Source organism: Aquarana catesbeiana, linkage group LG01, assembly GCF_042186555.1.
Source record: "Aquarana catesbeiana isolate 2022-GZ linkage group LG01, ASM4218655v1, whole genome shotgun sequence".
Taxonomy (NCBI): Eukaryota; Metazoa; Chordata; class Amphibia; order Anura; family Ranidae; genus Aquarana; species Aquarana catesbeiana.
Window position 1 is genome coordinate 809,655,587 of NC_133324.1, and position 13,605 is coordinate 809,669,191.

A 13,605-nucleotide genomic window follows, 5' to 3' on the forward strand; every position below is an offset into this window, starting at 1 on the left:
TTCAGTATAGAGTCCAAGTTGAGAGTGATTATAATGGGGGCGATTTACACACTTATATTTTTCTTAACATCTTTGGTGTGTTTATAGTGAGTTTATATTGCAGACATTTCTAAGAAATTTTATAAACCTATTAATATTTTGGCAAGGATCTGAACAATTGGCAAAGCAGCATTATGAGAACTACTTCTGTAACTACTTCTAGAGTTGCGTGATTTTATCACCTGATTATTTCTGCACTTATGAAGATCTCAATTTCCTTTCTAATGTGACATGCCAGTGAGATCTGCTCCTTTTACCTTCTGACCAATAGCAGACATTTCACAGGCCATATATTAATCCCTTACGTATATGTATGTTATATTTAACGTTTTTACAAATGGAAAAATCTGCCGACTAAATGTTGCGTAAAGGGAAACTGTAAAGATAGAAATATTGGAGCTGTCGTTTTCATCCTAGCTTTATTAGTTGGACACAGAGTCACTGCTTGGGAATGATTGTTTATCTCTTATGTTCCTATACTTCACTGGCTGCATACTTGTTCCAGTTCAGTGGCTTACCAAATAGTGAAGTAAGGCTGGGGTTAGCCATAGAGATTGCTTAAAGAAAAAAAAATCCATGCTGTCTGCATAGGTTTTAATATGCCAGAAACCAGCTATACCACTATAACAGATTTGTCATCCAGCTTTCATCTTATAATTTAATTTTTTTCCCTGTTTATGTCCGTACACAAAATTGATTTACAAATTTTGCCATTGTAGGCAGCTTTCTACGGAGCAGGAGGTTCTGCAGCGATCTCTAGACAAAGAGTCCAAAGCGAACAAGCGGCTCTCGATGGAAAATGAAGAGCTCCTATGGAAGTTGCACAATGGTGATCTATGCAGTCCTAAAAAATTGTCTCCATCCTCCCCCGGAATCCCATTTCACCCTTCACGGAACTCGGGCACCTTTTCCAGCCCAACCGTGTCACCCAGATGACACCCCTACAATGGTTAGACTTCACCGAAACATTTCAGGACATAGCGGTGAGCTTGCTTTGGATTTGTACAGTGGAAAATAAAAGCTATATTAGCTATCTAACCATTACACACAACTGGAATTTGGGAGAAGTCTTCTTCGACCTACTGGAAATGAAGGGGCGACTTATTCTTGTTGCTCTTTAATCTAAAGAGAAGACTTTGGACTGGGAAATGAACATTGTTGCACAAAGCACTTACCTAGCAAGATACAGTCGTTCTTGCGTTTTTGCCTTTTTTCACCTACAGCGAGTATATAGGGAAAAAAGCTCAGGGCTTGTAGATAAAAGATCACAAACTTTCTATAGTTTCTTTATCACCTGTAATTCTTTTTTCTCCCCTTGGATGGGGTGGTTGTAAAGTGAATGAGATGGATGGTAACACACCTGAATCGTGTGTCTCATGCTGCCTGTGTGTTTGTTTTGTTAGGGGTTTGTTTTTTTCTGTCTTTTGTACAGAACTATATCCATGAAACATGTCTGTATTTCAAAGAAACCGTGTTACTGCTTTAGGAACTCAGCAGAATACATTGTTGACTATTCCTGTTGTGAACCTTTCTATGGAAGCATCAGAACACTAGTAAGGTTTTTGGGCCTTCCTGTTGTACCTCCGTGACTGTCTTGGTCTTTAAAATGTAAAAATGATGTGTTTGAGTCTGTTAAATAAACACTCTGCACTTCTACTGTGCTGAACATCTGCTACATGACGTTACTTTTCGGGTCTATGCAAAAGGCATCACATGGTGTATTTGTAAAATTATCTGTATCAAGTTTGTGTCTTTGCAGCAGTTAAAAGTTCATTTATTGGTGTCAAACTGACACCCTGAAAGGTTCATGCATCAAAAGACCATATATAAGGGGAACTGCCACTAACAGGCTAATTTAATAACTGCAGTTATGTGCAATAACCCCCAGCAACCAATTTGATTCAGTTTACTGGAGTTAATCAGTAAAAGATTAATTCTGGATGCTGGCAATCAATAGTTAGTTTGTACATTGCTTAATTAAAGAAGTCTGTATTTGCCTTACAATAAGGTCAACTTTGTCCGAGACCGGAATATAAAGCAGGAGGAAGGCTTGTATACTATTTAATGTAGCTCATCTCTTCCAAATTTTCAGCAAAAAGAAGACCTGCAAGAACGGTCAGACTTGTGTTACGTTTTACCTCCTGTTGACCTTACAATTTATTGCAGTGCGGTTTAGTTTAAATTGTTTGCAGAGTTTCCAAAAAAATTTCCAAAGAGTTTTATTACCCAGCAAAAATCGGTTTTCTGTTGTTAATGCTTTTGTTTTGTGTTCACTTTTTAGGCATTGAAGTCCTGCTCATACTGCCACTGGGCTTTCTGTGAAAGACAGTTCAGGGCTGTCACCAATTTGTATTGGTTTGTACCCCTGTTCCGTCTTTCTGATTATAGGACTTTGATGTGGTCACTGATAGGAAAAATATGGGCACAGGATAAATTTTGTGTATTTTGTTTTATCTGTTTTCATCTGCATCATTCAAATGTGTGTAGCTTCTAGCAAACTTAGATGTAAAAAGAAATAATAAATCCTGTAGTTGCTTGGTTTGTAATGATGGAAATATATTCTGACATGTAATAAGAAAATAAATTTATTGGTGCAGTAATTTACTTCATACAGTTCTGTTCTGTTGAGTCATTTTTCTTGTGCATTGTTATCCTATGCTTCAAATGATGTACAACTGCCCAATGTTTAGTACATTGAAAGTTCAAGAGAGAAATGGGGGGCTTGTCATTGTGGTGTTATTCTTAAAGGGGTTGTAAAGGTTCGTGTTTTTTCACCTTAATACATCCTATGCATTAAGGTGAAAAAACACCTGTCAGGGACCGGCCCCCCAGCCCCCTGTTTTACTTACCTGAACCCTCGAACTTGTCCCACGGGGATGCGCTGTCTCTCTGCTCAGGGTTCTTGGCTGTTGATTGGATAGATTGATAGCAGCTCAACCATTGGCTCCCCCTGCTGTCAATCAAATCCAATGACGCGAGCGCCAGGCCGAATCCTGCATTGGACTTGGGAGCGCACCCGCAAGGTAACCCCCCGGGAGAGCTCTTCTCCCAGGGGGTTATCTGATGTGGGGAGGAGCTGATGGAGCCGCCAAGAGACCCCAGAAGAGCAGGTTTGGGGCCACTCTGTGCAAAAGGAGCTGCACAGTGGAGGTAAGTATGGCATGTATTTTTTTATTTTTTTTAAACCCGAACCTTTATCACTTTAAAGGTGCATGCTCCAGAGCAGACATATTGGTGAATCACTGATCTGAAACCAGTAGCAGCTTACTTTTGGAGTGAAGAAAAGGGAAGAACACATTTTAAAGACATATCAGCAACGACCATTCTTATATTTCACTTCAACAGGTCCTCTTTAAATATCACCTTCAGTAGTTGCCAGTATAGCCCCAACACATCTGGTGTGAATGAGCCCTAAAAGGAGAGATTTAAAGTGTAACCCAAAAAAAAAAAAAAGTGAGCTCCTGTACCATTATGGCAGGTTAGACATTACAGTGCTTGTGGTGTCTAACCTGCCCCTCTGTAAGCTGTAGAAAAAAAACATGGCTGATCCTGCCTGTTCCTTTGTCCCCTCTGTGTACTGACCAGGATAATCATAGCTGCTGAGCCCTGATTACTGTGGTCAGTTTACGTGCCTCCGTCATCCACAGCTCTCCCTCCCTGCCTGTCAGCTCCATGTGTCTGTGCCTCTGCATCCCCCCCCCCCCCCCCCCCCCCACTATTAGCAGTGAAAAGAAGTTCAACAATAGTCACTGGCAGCCCCTCTATTTTTTTTATTTTTTTTTCTCAAAAGTTTATTAAAGAAAAGAAATTACAAACTGCATAGATTCCATTTTCTAAAAGTTACAGTGTACAATCGATATACTTATCTATCACTTTACACCAGTGCTCAACGTGTTATATTCAATATGTACCTTCATCACACTACCTATTGGGGCCCGCTACACTTTCCAACACCAGGTAATATTAGGCTATAAGCCTTTCGCAACTAGTCTCGTGGTATCTATCGCACCGAGGGCTGTCGGAGTCCGATCTCACCTCCATTTTAAACAGCCCTGCGGACAGACGTATAATGCACCCGCAAGACTATGTACAACTGGGATAGGCGTTGTGCTACGTTGAAGGAGGACATTTGGACAACCTGGAGGACCTCTTCCCACTGTTCTAACTCAAACATGCCCACATCATTTTCCCACTTGCTAACCACCTCCAAAGGGAATACCGACAGTAGCATTGAATAACAGCTAGAAATAAAGCCTTTGAATCAGGGCACTTCCATGTAATGAAATATGGGAGTTGGGGATAACGCCCACAGAGTCCCGCTGGACTGAGCTCTGACAGCATGTTGCAGCTGCATATGGTAAAAATACATTGTCTGTGTGATTTTGTAAAAAAAAAAAAATAAAGACTCTAAATAACTTATTTCAGCTATATTCAGACCGGTCATGTGACTCACTGCCACTCTGATCCAGGGCTACAGCGGGAGGGGCTGAGCGGCCATGTGACTTCCCCACTGACGTCAGCAGGATTTTGGCCCGTCCCGCTGTAGCCCTGGATCGGAGTAGCAAAGTGATCGGGAGCCACTTACAGTGCATTATGCCTAGGTAAAATAGAGGGCTGCCTAGGGTCGCTCGTTTTAGGCCTGAAACCACTACAGCTTGCTCAATGTGTACACAGGAGACGGGTACATTTTTCCATCTACTCTGGCAGTGTCCCATACTTCAGGGTCTATGGAAACAGATTGTAGACTTCCTCCATGACGATATGGGATCTCCCCTGTCCCTAGATCCTAAACAATGCCTACTAGGCATTTTTCCTGACTTGGACCTTGACAAATATACCAAACTGTTCCTTCATGAATCACTCTTCTCAGATAAGAAGTTTATAGCGCGACAGTGGATGAGGTCTACTCCCCCCAGCTTCTCTGAGTGGAAAGCAGATGTGAATACTACCCTACCATACAAAAAATGTATGTATCTTAATATAGGCTGTCCTGATAAGTATAATAAAACCTGGGACAAGTGGCTTAAGTCCTCTACCACATGCACGGATTGACACTAAGGATTACAGTTCATGGTATGCCTGGAGCCTGTTCTTGGAAGTTTGCGAATGTTCCCAACCCGGTGCCCTCCCCCAATTCAGTAATACCTGTATGAAGTATTCAGAATGTACCTGCACCAAACCCATATGTATTAATGTATATATCTATTGTCTCTGCTGGATTTCTTTGCTATTATTATTGCCATATACCTTGCAATGTTATGTTTCACTTGTACAGTGTTCAATAAAGAAACATTTAATATATAAAAAAAAAGAGGGCTGCCAGTGAATCTATTTGGAAGTTAACAAACACTTTAACTGTCAAGTCTGCATGTGGCTGGCATCCAAGTAAAGAGCTTTCCACATTTAGAGGAAAAAAGTGTAAAACGGGACAGCAGATCTGTTCTCTACTGGACACCACAGTGTTTATCACGCACATTTTTTTACAACTCATTCATAAAAGCCAGCCAAAGATTGTTCGAATCTCGGCTGGTTCAGCAGGGATTGACTGAGATTCGATCCATCTATGGGTGGGCCGATTGTACCCAAATCGATCGACTTGGGTGCAACCAGCCTGTCGGATTTCTAGCATGCAATTTTTGCCAGAGGCTATAACCCAGGGGTCTCAAGCTCAAATTACCTGAGGGCCACAGGACAAATTTTCACATCCAATGGGGGCCGCATGCAAACTGTCCTTTTCCCCAGCACTGGTGTCAGTGGACGCACTATTAACCCCCAGCACTGGTTTCAGGGGACACACTATTAACCCCCAGCACTGGTTTCAGGGGACGCACTATTAACCCCCAGCATTGGTGTCAGCGGACGCACTATTAACTCCCAGCATTGGTGTCAGCGGACGCACTATTAACCCCCAGCATTGGTGTCAGCGGAGGCACTATTAACCCCCAGCACTGGTGTCAGCGGACGCCATATTAAACCCCAGCATTACCCCCTACACTCCACAAATACCCCCCACACTCCACTTCACAAATATCCCCCTTTACACTCCACAAATACCAACCCCCCCCCCCCACACACACCACAAATAGCCCCTCTTCACAAATTTCAACCCCAGTCATGCAAATAAAGACTTTGCTCAGCTTCTGTGTGATGGCTCACTTACCTCTCCTCCTGGCAGTCAGCTGGTGGCCTGATCTTCTGCCTCCCGAGTCCTCTCCTCCTGTCAGGTCCTGGCTTCATTACAGGCCTTAGCGGCAGGGCACCTTGAACGCCGTAATCTTCCGCCTTGAGGTGGCAGCAGGACCCTGGATCCAGGGCCAGTGTTCTGTCGAAGTGCCCGCTATCGAATAGTGCCCGGGACGAACTGCGCATGCAGCGTACGTAATAGCACAACAGCTGATTTTACGATCTGCTGTTGTGTCGGCGAGACTGTGCCTGTGCACAATAGCAGACTGAAGACATTTTTCAGTCAGATTGTGCCTCGTGCTTCTGAGGAGTGTTCATGTAGGTGAGGGGTGGAATTTAACATGAAGGGTGTGGATGCTTTCAATGATGGCCAGTGCTGCAAAGATGTGGGCGGAATTGTTAACGATGCCCAAACAAATCTACGAAACAAATCTTTATTTGCTGTTCTTCCTGGAGGGCCTATTTAGCTAGCTAAACGTTTAAAAAATTGTGCCTCCATCTTTGCAGCAGTGGCCATCAATGAAAACATCCACCCCCTTCATGTTAAATTCCGCCCCTCACCTACATACTGAAAAATGTCTTTAGTGGCCTATTGTACGCAGGCGCTGTCTCGCCGACACAACAGCTGATCGTAAAATCAGCTGTTGTGGTATTACGTACGGCGTATGCGCAGATCGTCCAGGTGTTATGTCGAGAAATGTCCCCCATCGAATAGAACCCGGGTTGAAGGGCGCATGCGCAACGCATGTGCCGTACGTAACATCACAACTGCTGATTTTACCATCAGCTGTTGTGATGGCGCAGGCGCACAATAGCCTACAGAGTTTTTTTTTTTCTGTCAGATTGTGACCCGCGCTCCCCTAGCAATGGGGAGTCCAGAAAACCCTCTAGATATAAGCTTTCCCTGGAAGAGGTAGGAGCTTTTGGGGGCAATTTACACCACCCTCGGAATTCTGGCGGACAAGAAACCCCTGACACTCCACGACTAGATGTACAGGGGCATGGGGGGGGGGGGGTGCAGAAAAAAGGTTTTCCCAGTCCATGATGTCCTGGTAGAAACAACCCAAAACTGGACTCTGCCTTCTCTCAGGTCTCCAGGCATACAGATCTGGCCTTTGAGGATATGGGAGCTCTAGCAGATACTATGGATAAGAGAATGGATTCCCTCCTAAAGAAAACCTGGGAATCAACCATAGGAAATCTGAAACTAGAAATGGCTGTCACAGTAGTGGCCCTTAACCTAGGGCATTGGCTTTCTCAAATTCAGGCTCATATTGAAGAGGGAACTGCCTAGGAAACTATATTGTCATCTTTTCCTACTATTCTGCGAGGAGTGGGAATATATAGCGGATGCATCCGCATGTCCGCCAGAACTGTGGCTCTAGCCAACTCGGCCAAAAGAGACCTCTGGCTAAAAACGTGGCCAGGCGATAGTGCCTCTAAAGTTAAACTGTGCGGGATCCCATTGACGGGAGATTTACTTTTCGGCCCCGGTCTAGAAGCTGTGCTAGACCGCACAGTGGACAAAAATAAATCCTTCCCAGTTAAACGCAAACCCCCAGTTCAAAGGGTTTCGTCCACAGAAACGAAGGGGGGCCCCCAAGCCTGAGGGGGAAAAGAAAACGGGTCCAAAGGGGCAAGGGCAGAGGAGGCGCAATTTTTCATCGTCCTGAACAGCCCTGAAAAAACCAATGACGTTCCAAACATGGTGGGAGGAAGACTGGGGGAATTTACAAGACCACCTTCCCAGGTGTGCCGAGAAGGCCGAGGCCCTACTGGGGGCGTTAAAAGAATTGGAGGAACAAAACTGAATATGCAGAGTTCCAAAGGGGAGGAAGGTGGGGGTTTTTACCTATAAGATGTTCCGTATGGAATCGATCTTTACAGTCAGAGCTTTTCTACCCCATGTAGCAAAGCTCTTGCTACATGGCATCGCTAGATCCCAAGGACGCCTACCTCCACACTCCTATCGCCATGGCTTTTCTGCGACTCAAAGGAATCTCAATAATAGCATATCTGGATGACCTGCTCCTCTTCGCAGCATCTCCAGAACAGTTAACCAGAAATCTGGAACTGACAAATAAATAAAATACTGACAGGTCTGGGGTGGCTGCTGAACCTGGAAAAGTTCATCTTGATTCCATCTCAGCTCATTACCTACCTAGGGTACCTGCTAGACTCCACTCAGTTGAGGGTTTTTCTCCTGGCAGAAAAATTACAGATGGGCAGGGCTACATTTTCATCCCCTCCAAACTGTTGTTCTAAAAGTATAGGACCACAGCCAGGAGTCGTTAGACACCTTAGTATACTTTTCACCTCCCGTGAAAAGATCCCTCTAGTAGTGGAGGAAAATGGTAAACCTGTCGCAGGGCCGTCTGTGGCTCATCCCGGTCTCCAGGGTGGTAACCACGGATGCAAGCGGCATAGGCTGGGGCGCACACTTAGGAACCCTACTGGCACAGGGCACCTGGAGGGACGAGGAGCTCAAAGTGTCGTCCATTGGAAGGAACTGAAAGCCGTCGGAGGGGAACTACAAGGCCACCACATTCAAGTGCACTCAGACAACTCCTCGGTGGTCGTATATGTAAACAAGCAGGGCAGCACGAGGAGCGGCATCCTGTTGACCCTAACAGAAGTCCTGAGTTGGGCCAAGACCAACGCACTCTCCCTATCTGCGTTTTTTCTAAAAGGGGAAAAGAATGTGGTGGTGGACTTTCTCAGCAGAAAGCAGCTGAGAGAGGGCGATTGGGTCCTCAACCTTGAAGTCTTCAATCTCCTATATCCAATAGATGGGGACCCCGGAGGTGGACCTCTTTGCATCAAGGAACAATGCAAAAACCCCGTTTCTTCTCCTTTAAACAGGTGGGAAGATGCACTAGGGGTGGATGCGCTAACACAGAGCTGGCATTTAAAAAAAATGCTATGCCTTCCCGCCACAGTTCTTGCTACTGGCAGTGCTGAAAAAAATTCAAACAGAGAACACCTCTCTGATCTTGGTGGCACCAGAAGGTCCTGGTTCTCGGTCTTCAGTTAGCAGTAGAACCTCCATGGTTCTCCTTTCACAGGGCCTGGTCCTTTGTCCCCAGGTACATCGATGGAATCTAGCAGCCTGGCTACTGAGGAAGGGTTTTTCAGAAAGGCTGAAATCCACTCTCCTAAACAGCAAAAAGGAGATGCGCCGGGTCTACAAAAAGATCTGGGTACATTTTAACAAATGGTGCGCATAAAACTTCTTCGAGGTGCAGAGCCCCATAGCAGTTTTGACGTTTTTGCAGTGCGGGGCAAATAAAGGGTTAGACATGAGTACCCTAAAGAGCCAGGTATCAGCACTTAGTGCATATTTGGAAAGATCTCTGGCCGCCAACCCTTGGGTGGTCAGATTTTTCAGAGCACTAGCTAGGCAGAGACCAGTTCAAGGCCCACCCTTCCCCAAGTGGAACCTATCTTTGGTCTTACAGGCCCTAACGGAGCCACCATTTGAACCTTTAGAAAATGAATCACTAAAGGATCTTACTTTCAAGACTATTTTTGGTTGCAGTGACGTCTGCCAGGAGGGTCAGCGAAATAGAGGCTTTATCAGTCAGACCCCCTTTTTGTGTTGTGTTTTTGGATAGGGTAGTTTTCAAAACAGATCCGACATTCTTACCTAAAGTGACTTGGAAGTTTCATAGAAGCCAGGAGATTGTTTTACCCCCTTTTTGCCCTAATCCCTCAGGAGAAAGGGAGTTTAAATTTCACACCTTAGATGTAAGGAAATGTCAGATTCTTTGCTTATTTTTTCTGGGGCAAGAAAGTGGTATAAAGCGTCTCAACGCACTATTGCCAGATGGCTCAGGGTAACCATTGGCCAGGCCTATACGTTAGCAGGGAAAGAAATTTGTGTTGGTATAAAAGCACACTCTACTAGGGCTATAGCGGTTTCTCAAGCGGAAAGGGCTGGAGCAACCCCAGAGCAAATTTGCAAAGCAGCAATGTGGTCCAGTTTCACCACCTTTGTAAAACATTACAGGGTGGACCTGGTGTCGGCAAATGAGCAAGCTGTAGTCCCACCCTAAGTGGTAAGTTCTAGTCTATCCTCTCATTGTGGCTGAAAGATGGGGAGGGAAAATTAAAGTTACGCTTACCAGTAACGTCTTTTCCAGTAGTCTTTCAGGACAGCACTAGTTACCCACCTGTATTTATGGGGGGTCTTGAGGAAGACCTCAACACAGGCTATGTGATGGTATGTTATTAATGTGTTCTTGTGCCTCCCCAGCTGGCCGGAGGTACTCTTAGGAAAAAAGCTGAAGTCCAGCAGGGGGAAGTGGAAATTTATGGGCTGGCACATAGTGTTTCCTACAAAGGGGAAGAGCCAAGGTCTCTCATTCTGGCTGTCCTGAAAGACTACTGGAAAAGACGTTACCGGTAAGCATAATTTTCATTTTTTTCCTTGTCTAGTGTCCATTTAAAATGGTCACAAAGATAAAGTGAGCGGATGTTTTTTTCACTGAGAACAAAAACAGCAATACAAAAAATCTGACAGGGATTCTAATGTTTCCCTGCCCCAAGCATTTTACATTTTAGCTAGAGTTGCACTTTATTATACCAGTAATATCCTTGCACCACATGTAGTGACTTCACAACAAATTTTTATTGATTATTGGTGGAATTACAGATACTGTTCCAACGAGTCAGACAGCCATGTAAACCGATATTCTTGTAGTCTCATTCAGCATATTCTAGAAACCTCTAAATGATAAAGAGAGGATGAAAATCCCTGGAGTTTGCACCTTTAAAACCAACTCTGTGCTTTAGTTTAACCCTTACATGATCAGAGGTCATTGTGTCAATGCCCAAGCCAAATTAAGCAGCATCTGCATGCATGCATGGGTCAAATTGACAGTGTATACCTAAAGGACACACATTTTTTTTTTTTTTTATATAAACTATTTTAATTATATAATTAATATTCTGCTTTATTATAGGCTGACAAAATGGTTCTGCTGTCTATTGTCCCCCTCCTGTCCATGTCCCCACTGCACTTAGGGATTTTGCAGAGCATTGTTGGAAGCTAGTGCACATTCTTAGTTTTCAGTGGATTGCTACCTTGAGCATTTCCTCCCTGTCACATGGGCTTCTCAGATGTGATTATAGGGTAACACATTTTGGTGTATAAATAGTGGTAAATGACAACCCACTCTCGCCTCCTCATGCCCATTAACCAGCATCTTGATTGATGGAGGCTTTGCCTTATTCTATGACATGGTTATTGCCAACAAAATAAAGATTTGATTTCAAATATCTTTATATTCCAATTTAAGACCATTTATTGATCTATTATTTTTACTCCGTATTCCAAATGCTTTTTTTAAAAACATTTTTTTTATTTTTTTATACATTTGACCGGCAGCAGAGGACTAGTAGCTCCTCTTGCTTATGTTTCCCTGCAGACAGGCTGGAAAAGAACTGGTTCATGTAACAGCTGTAGATCGATTAGGAAAGAAGATACTAGGCCTGATTCACACCTATGCAGGTTGCAGTTTGCATATTGCAGGTGTATTTTGCGTTTTTTAATATATGCTTTTCATCCATTGAAGTCTATGGAACCAAAAAAAACAGAAAAATGTCCCTGGCCCTTTCCATAAAATGAACAGATGTTTATCTACACCCATAGGAAACCATATTAAATGGACTGTAGTGTGTTTTTGCAAAACTGAAAACACGCTAAAAAATGTATAGGCGACAACCAGGCCTTAGCCGATTCAGCCCCGGAAGATTTTACCCCCTTCCTGACCAGAGCATCTTTTATAATTTGGCACAGCGTCGCTTTAATTAATTGCACGGTCGTTTGACGCTGTGCCCAAATGAAAATTTGCGTCCTTTTTTCCCACAAATAGAGCTTTCTTTTGGTGGTAATTGATCACCTCTGCGGTTCTTATTTTTTGTGCTATAAACAAAAAAAGTGCGACCATTTTGAAGAAAAAACTATTTTTTACTTTTTGCTATAATAAATATCCCCAATTAAAAAAAAAAAAAAAAAAAAAAAAAACATATTTCTTCATCAGTTTAGGCCAATATATATTCTTCTACATATTTTTGGTAAAATAAAATCGCAATAAGCATATATTGATTGATTTGGGCAAAAGTTATAGCATCTACAAACTATGGGAAAGATTTATGGCATTTTTATTATTTTATCTTTTTTTTACTAGTAATGGCGATCTGCGACATTGCGACGGACAAATTGGGCACTTTTTTGGGACCATTGACAGTTAAACAGCGATCAGTGCTATAAATATGCACTGATTACTGTGTAAATGTCACTGGCAGGGGAGGGGTTAACACTAGGGGAGCGATCAAGGGGTTAACTGTGTTCCCTCAGTGTGTTCTAACTGTGTGGGGATGGGAGTGACTAGGAGAGGAGACATATAATTTTTCCTACTTAGTAGGAACAAACGATATGTTTCCTCTTCCCTGAAAGCACAGGGATTTGTGTGTTTACACACACAAATCCCTGTGCTGGCGCTTGTGCACGCGATCGCGCCTGCCGGCCACGCGCAATGGTTCCCCCCGCTGTGCAGCAGGCGCGCACACCCTCTGGTGGCCGAAAAGCAGAAGGGGTTTTGCCCAGGGGAGCCACTCGGCCCCTCTCACACCTGTACGCACTCGGCCCCTCTCACACCTGTACGCACTCGGCCCCTCTCACACCTGTACGCACTCAGCACCCCCCCTCGCATCTGCATATATGTCTGCCCGCCTCACTCCTGTACACACTCACCCCCCCACACCTGCATATGTCAGCCCCCCTCACTCCTTTACAAACCTCCCCACCCCCTCACACCTGTATGCGCTCAGCCTCCCTCACACCTGTACGCACTTGGCCCCCTCACACCTATACGCACTCGACCCCCCTCACACCTATACGCACTCGACCCCCCTCACACCTGTAGGCACTCGACCCCCCTCACACCTGTAGGCACTCATAACCCCCCTCACAAATGTATATGTCAGCCCCTCTCACACCTGTACGCACTCAGCACCCCCCTCACATCTGCATATATGTCTGCCCCCTCACTCCTGTACACAGCCCCCCCACACCTGTATGCACTCACCCCCCTCACACCTGCATATGTAAGCTCCCCTCACTCCTTTACACACTTCCCCACCCCCCTCCCTCATACCTGTACGCTTTAGCCCCTTTCACACTTGTACGCACTCGGCCCCCCTCACATCTGTACGCACTCGGCCCCCCTCACACCTGTACGTACTCGGGCCCCCCTCACACCTGTACCCACTCGGCCCCCCTCACACCTGTACGCACTCGGGCCCCCCTCACACCTGTGCGCACTCGGGCCCCCCTCACACCTGTGCGCACTCGGGCCCCCCTCACACCTGTGCGCACTC

General features: G+C 44.8%; 1 protein-coding gene across 5 annotated transcripts in view; it reads left to right on the forward strand.

Annotated features, from left to right (window-relative positions):
• MTUS1 (microtubule associated scaffold protein 1) overlaps positions 1 to 2,648 on the forward strand; it is a 335,192-nt gene extending 332,544 nt beyond the window's left edge. For all 5 annotated transcript variants that reach the window (XM_073608006.1, XM_073607998.1, XM_073608014.1 and 2 more), the window contains one exon: positions 759 to 2,648. In XM_073608006.1, the coding sequence (XP_073464107.1) occupies positions 759 to 975 (217 nt within the window). In that variant the 3' untranslated portion in view covers positions 976 to 2,648. The remainder of the gene's footprint in view (positions 1 to 758) is intronic.
• The last annotated feature ends 10,957 nt before the right edge of the window (positions 2,649 to 13,605 follow it).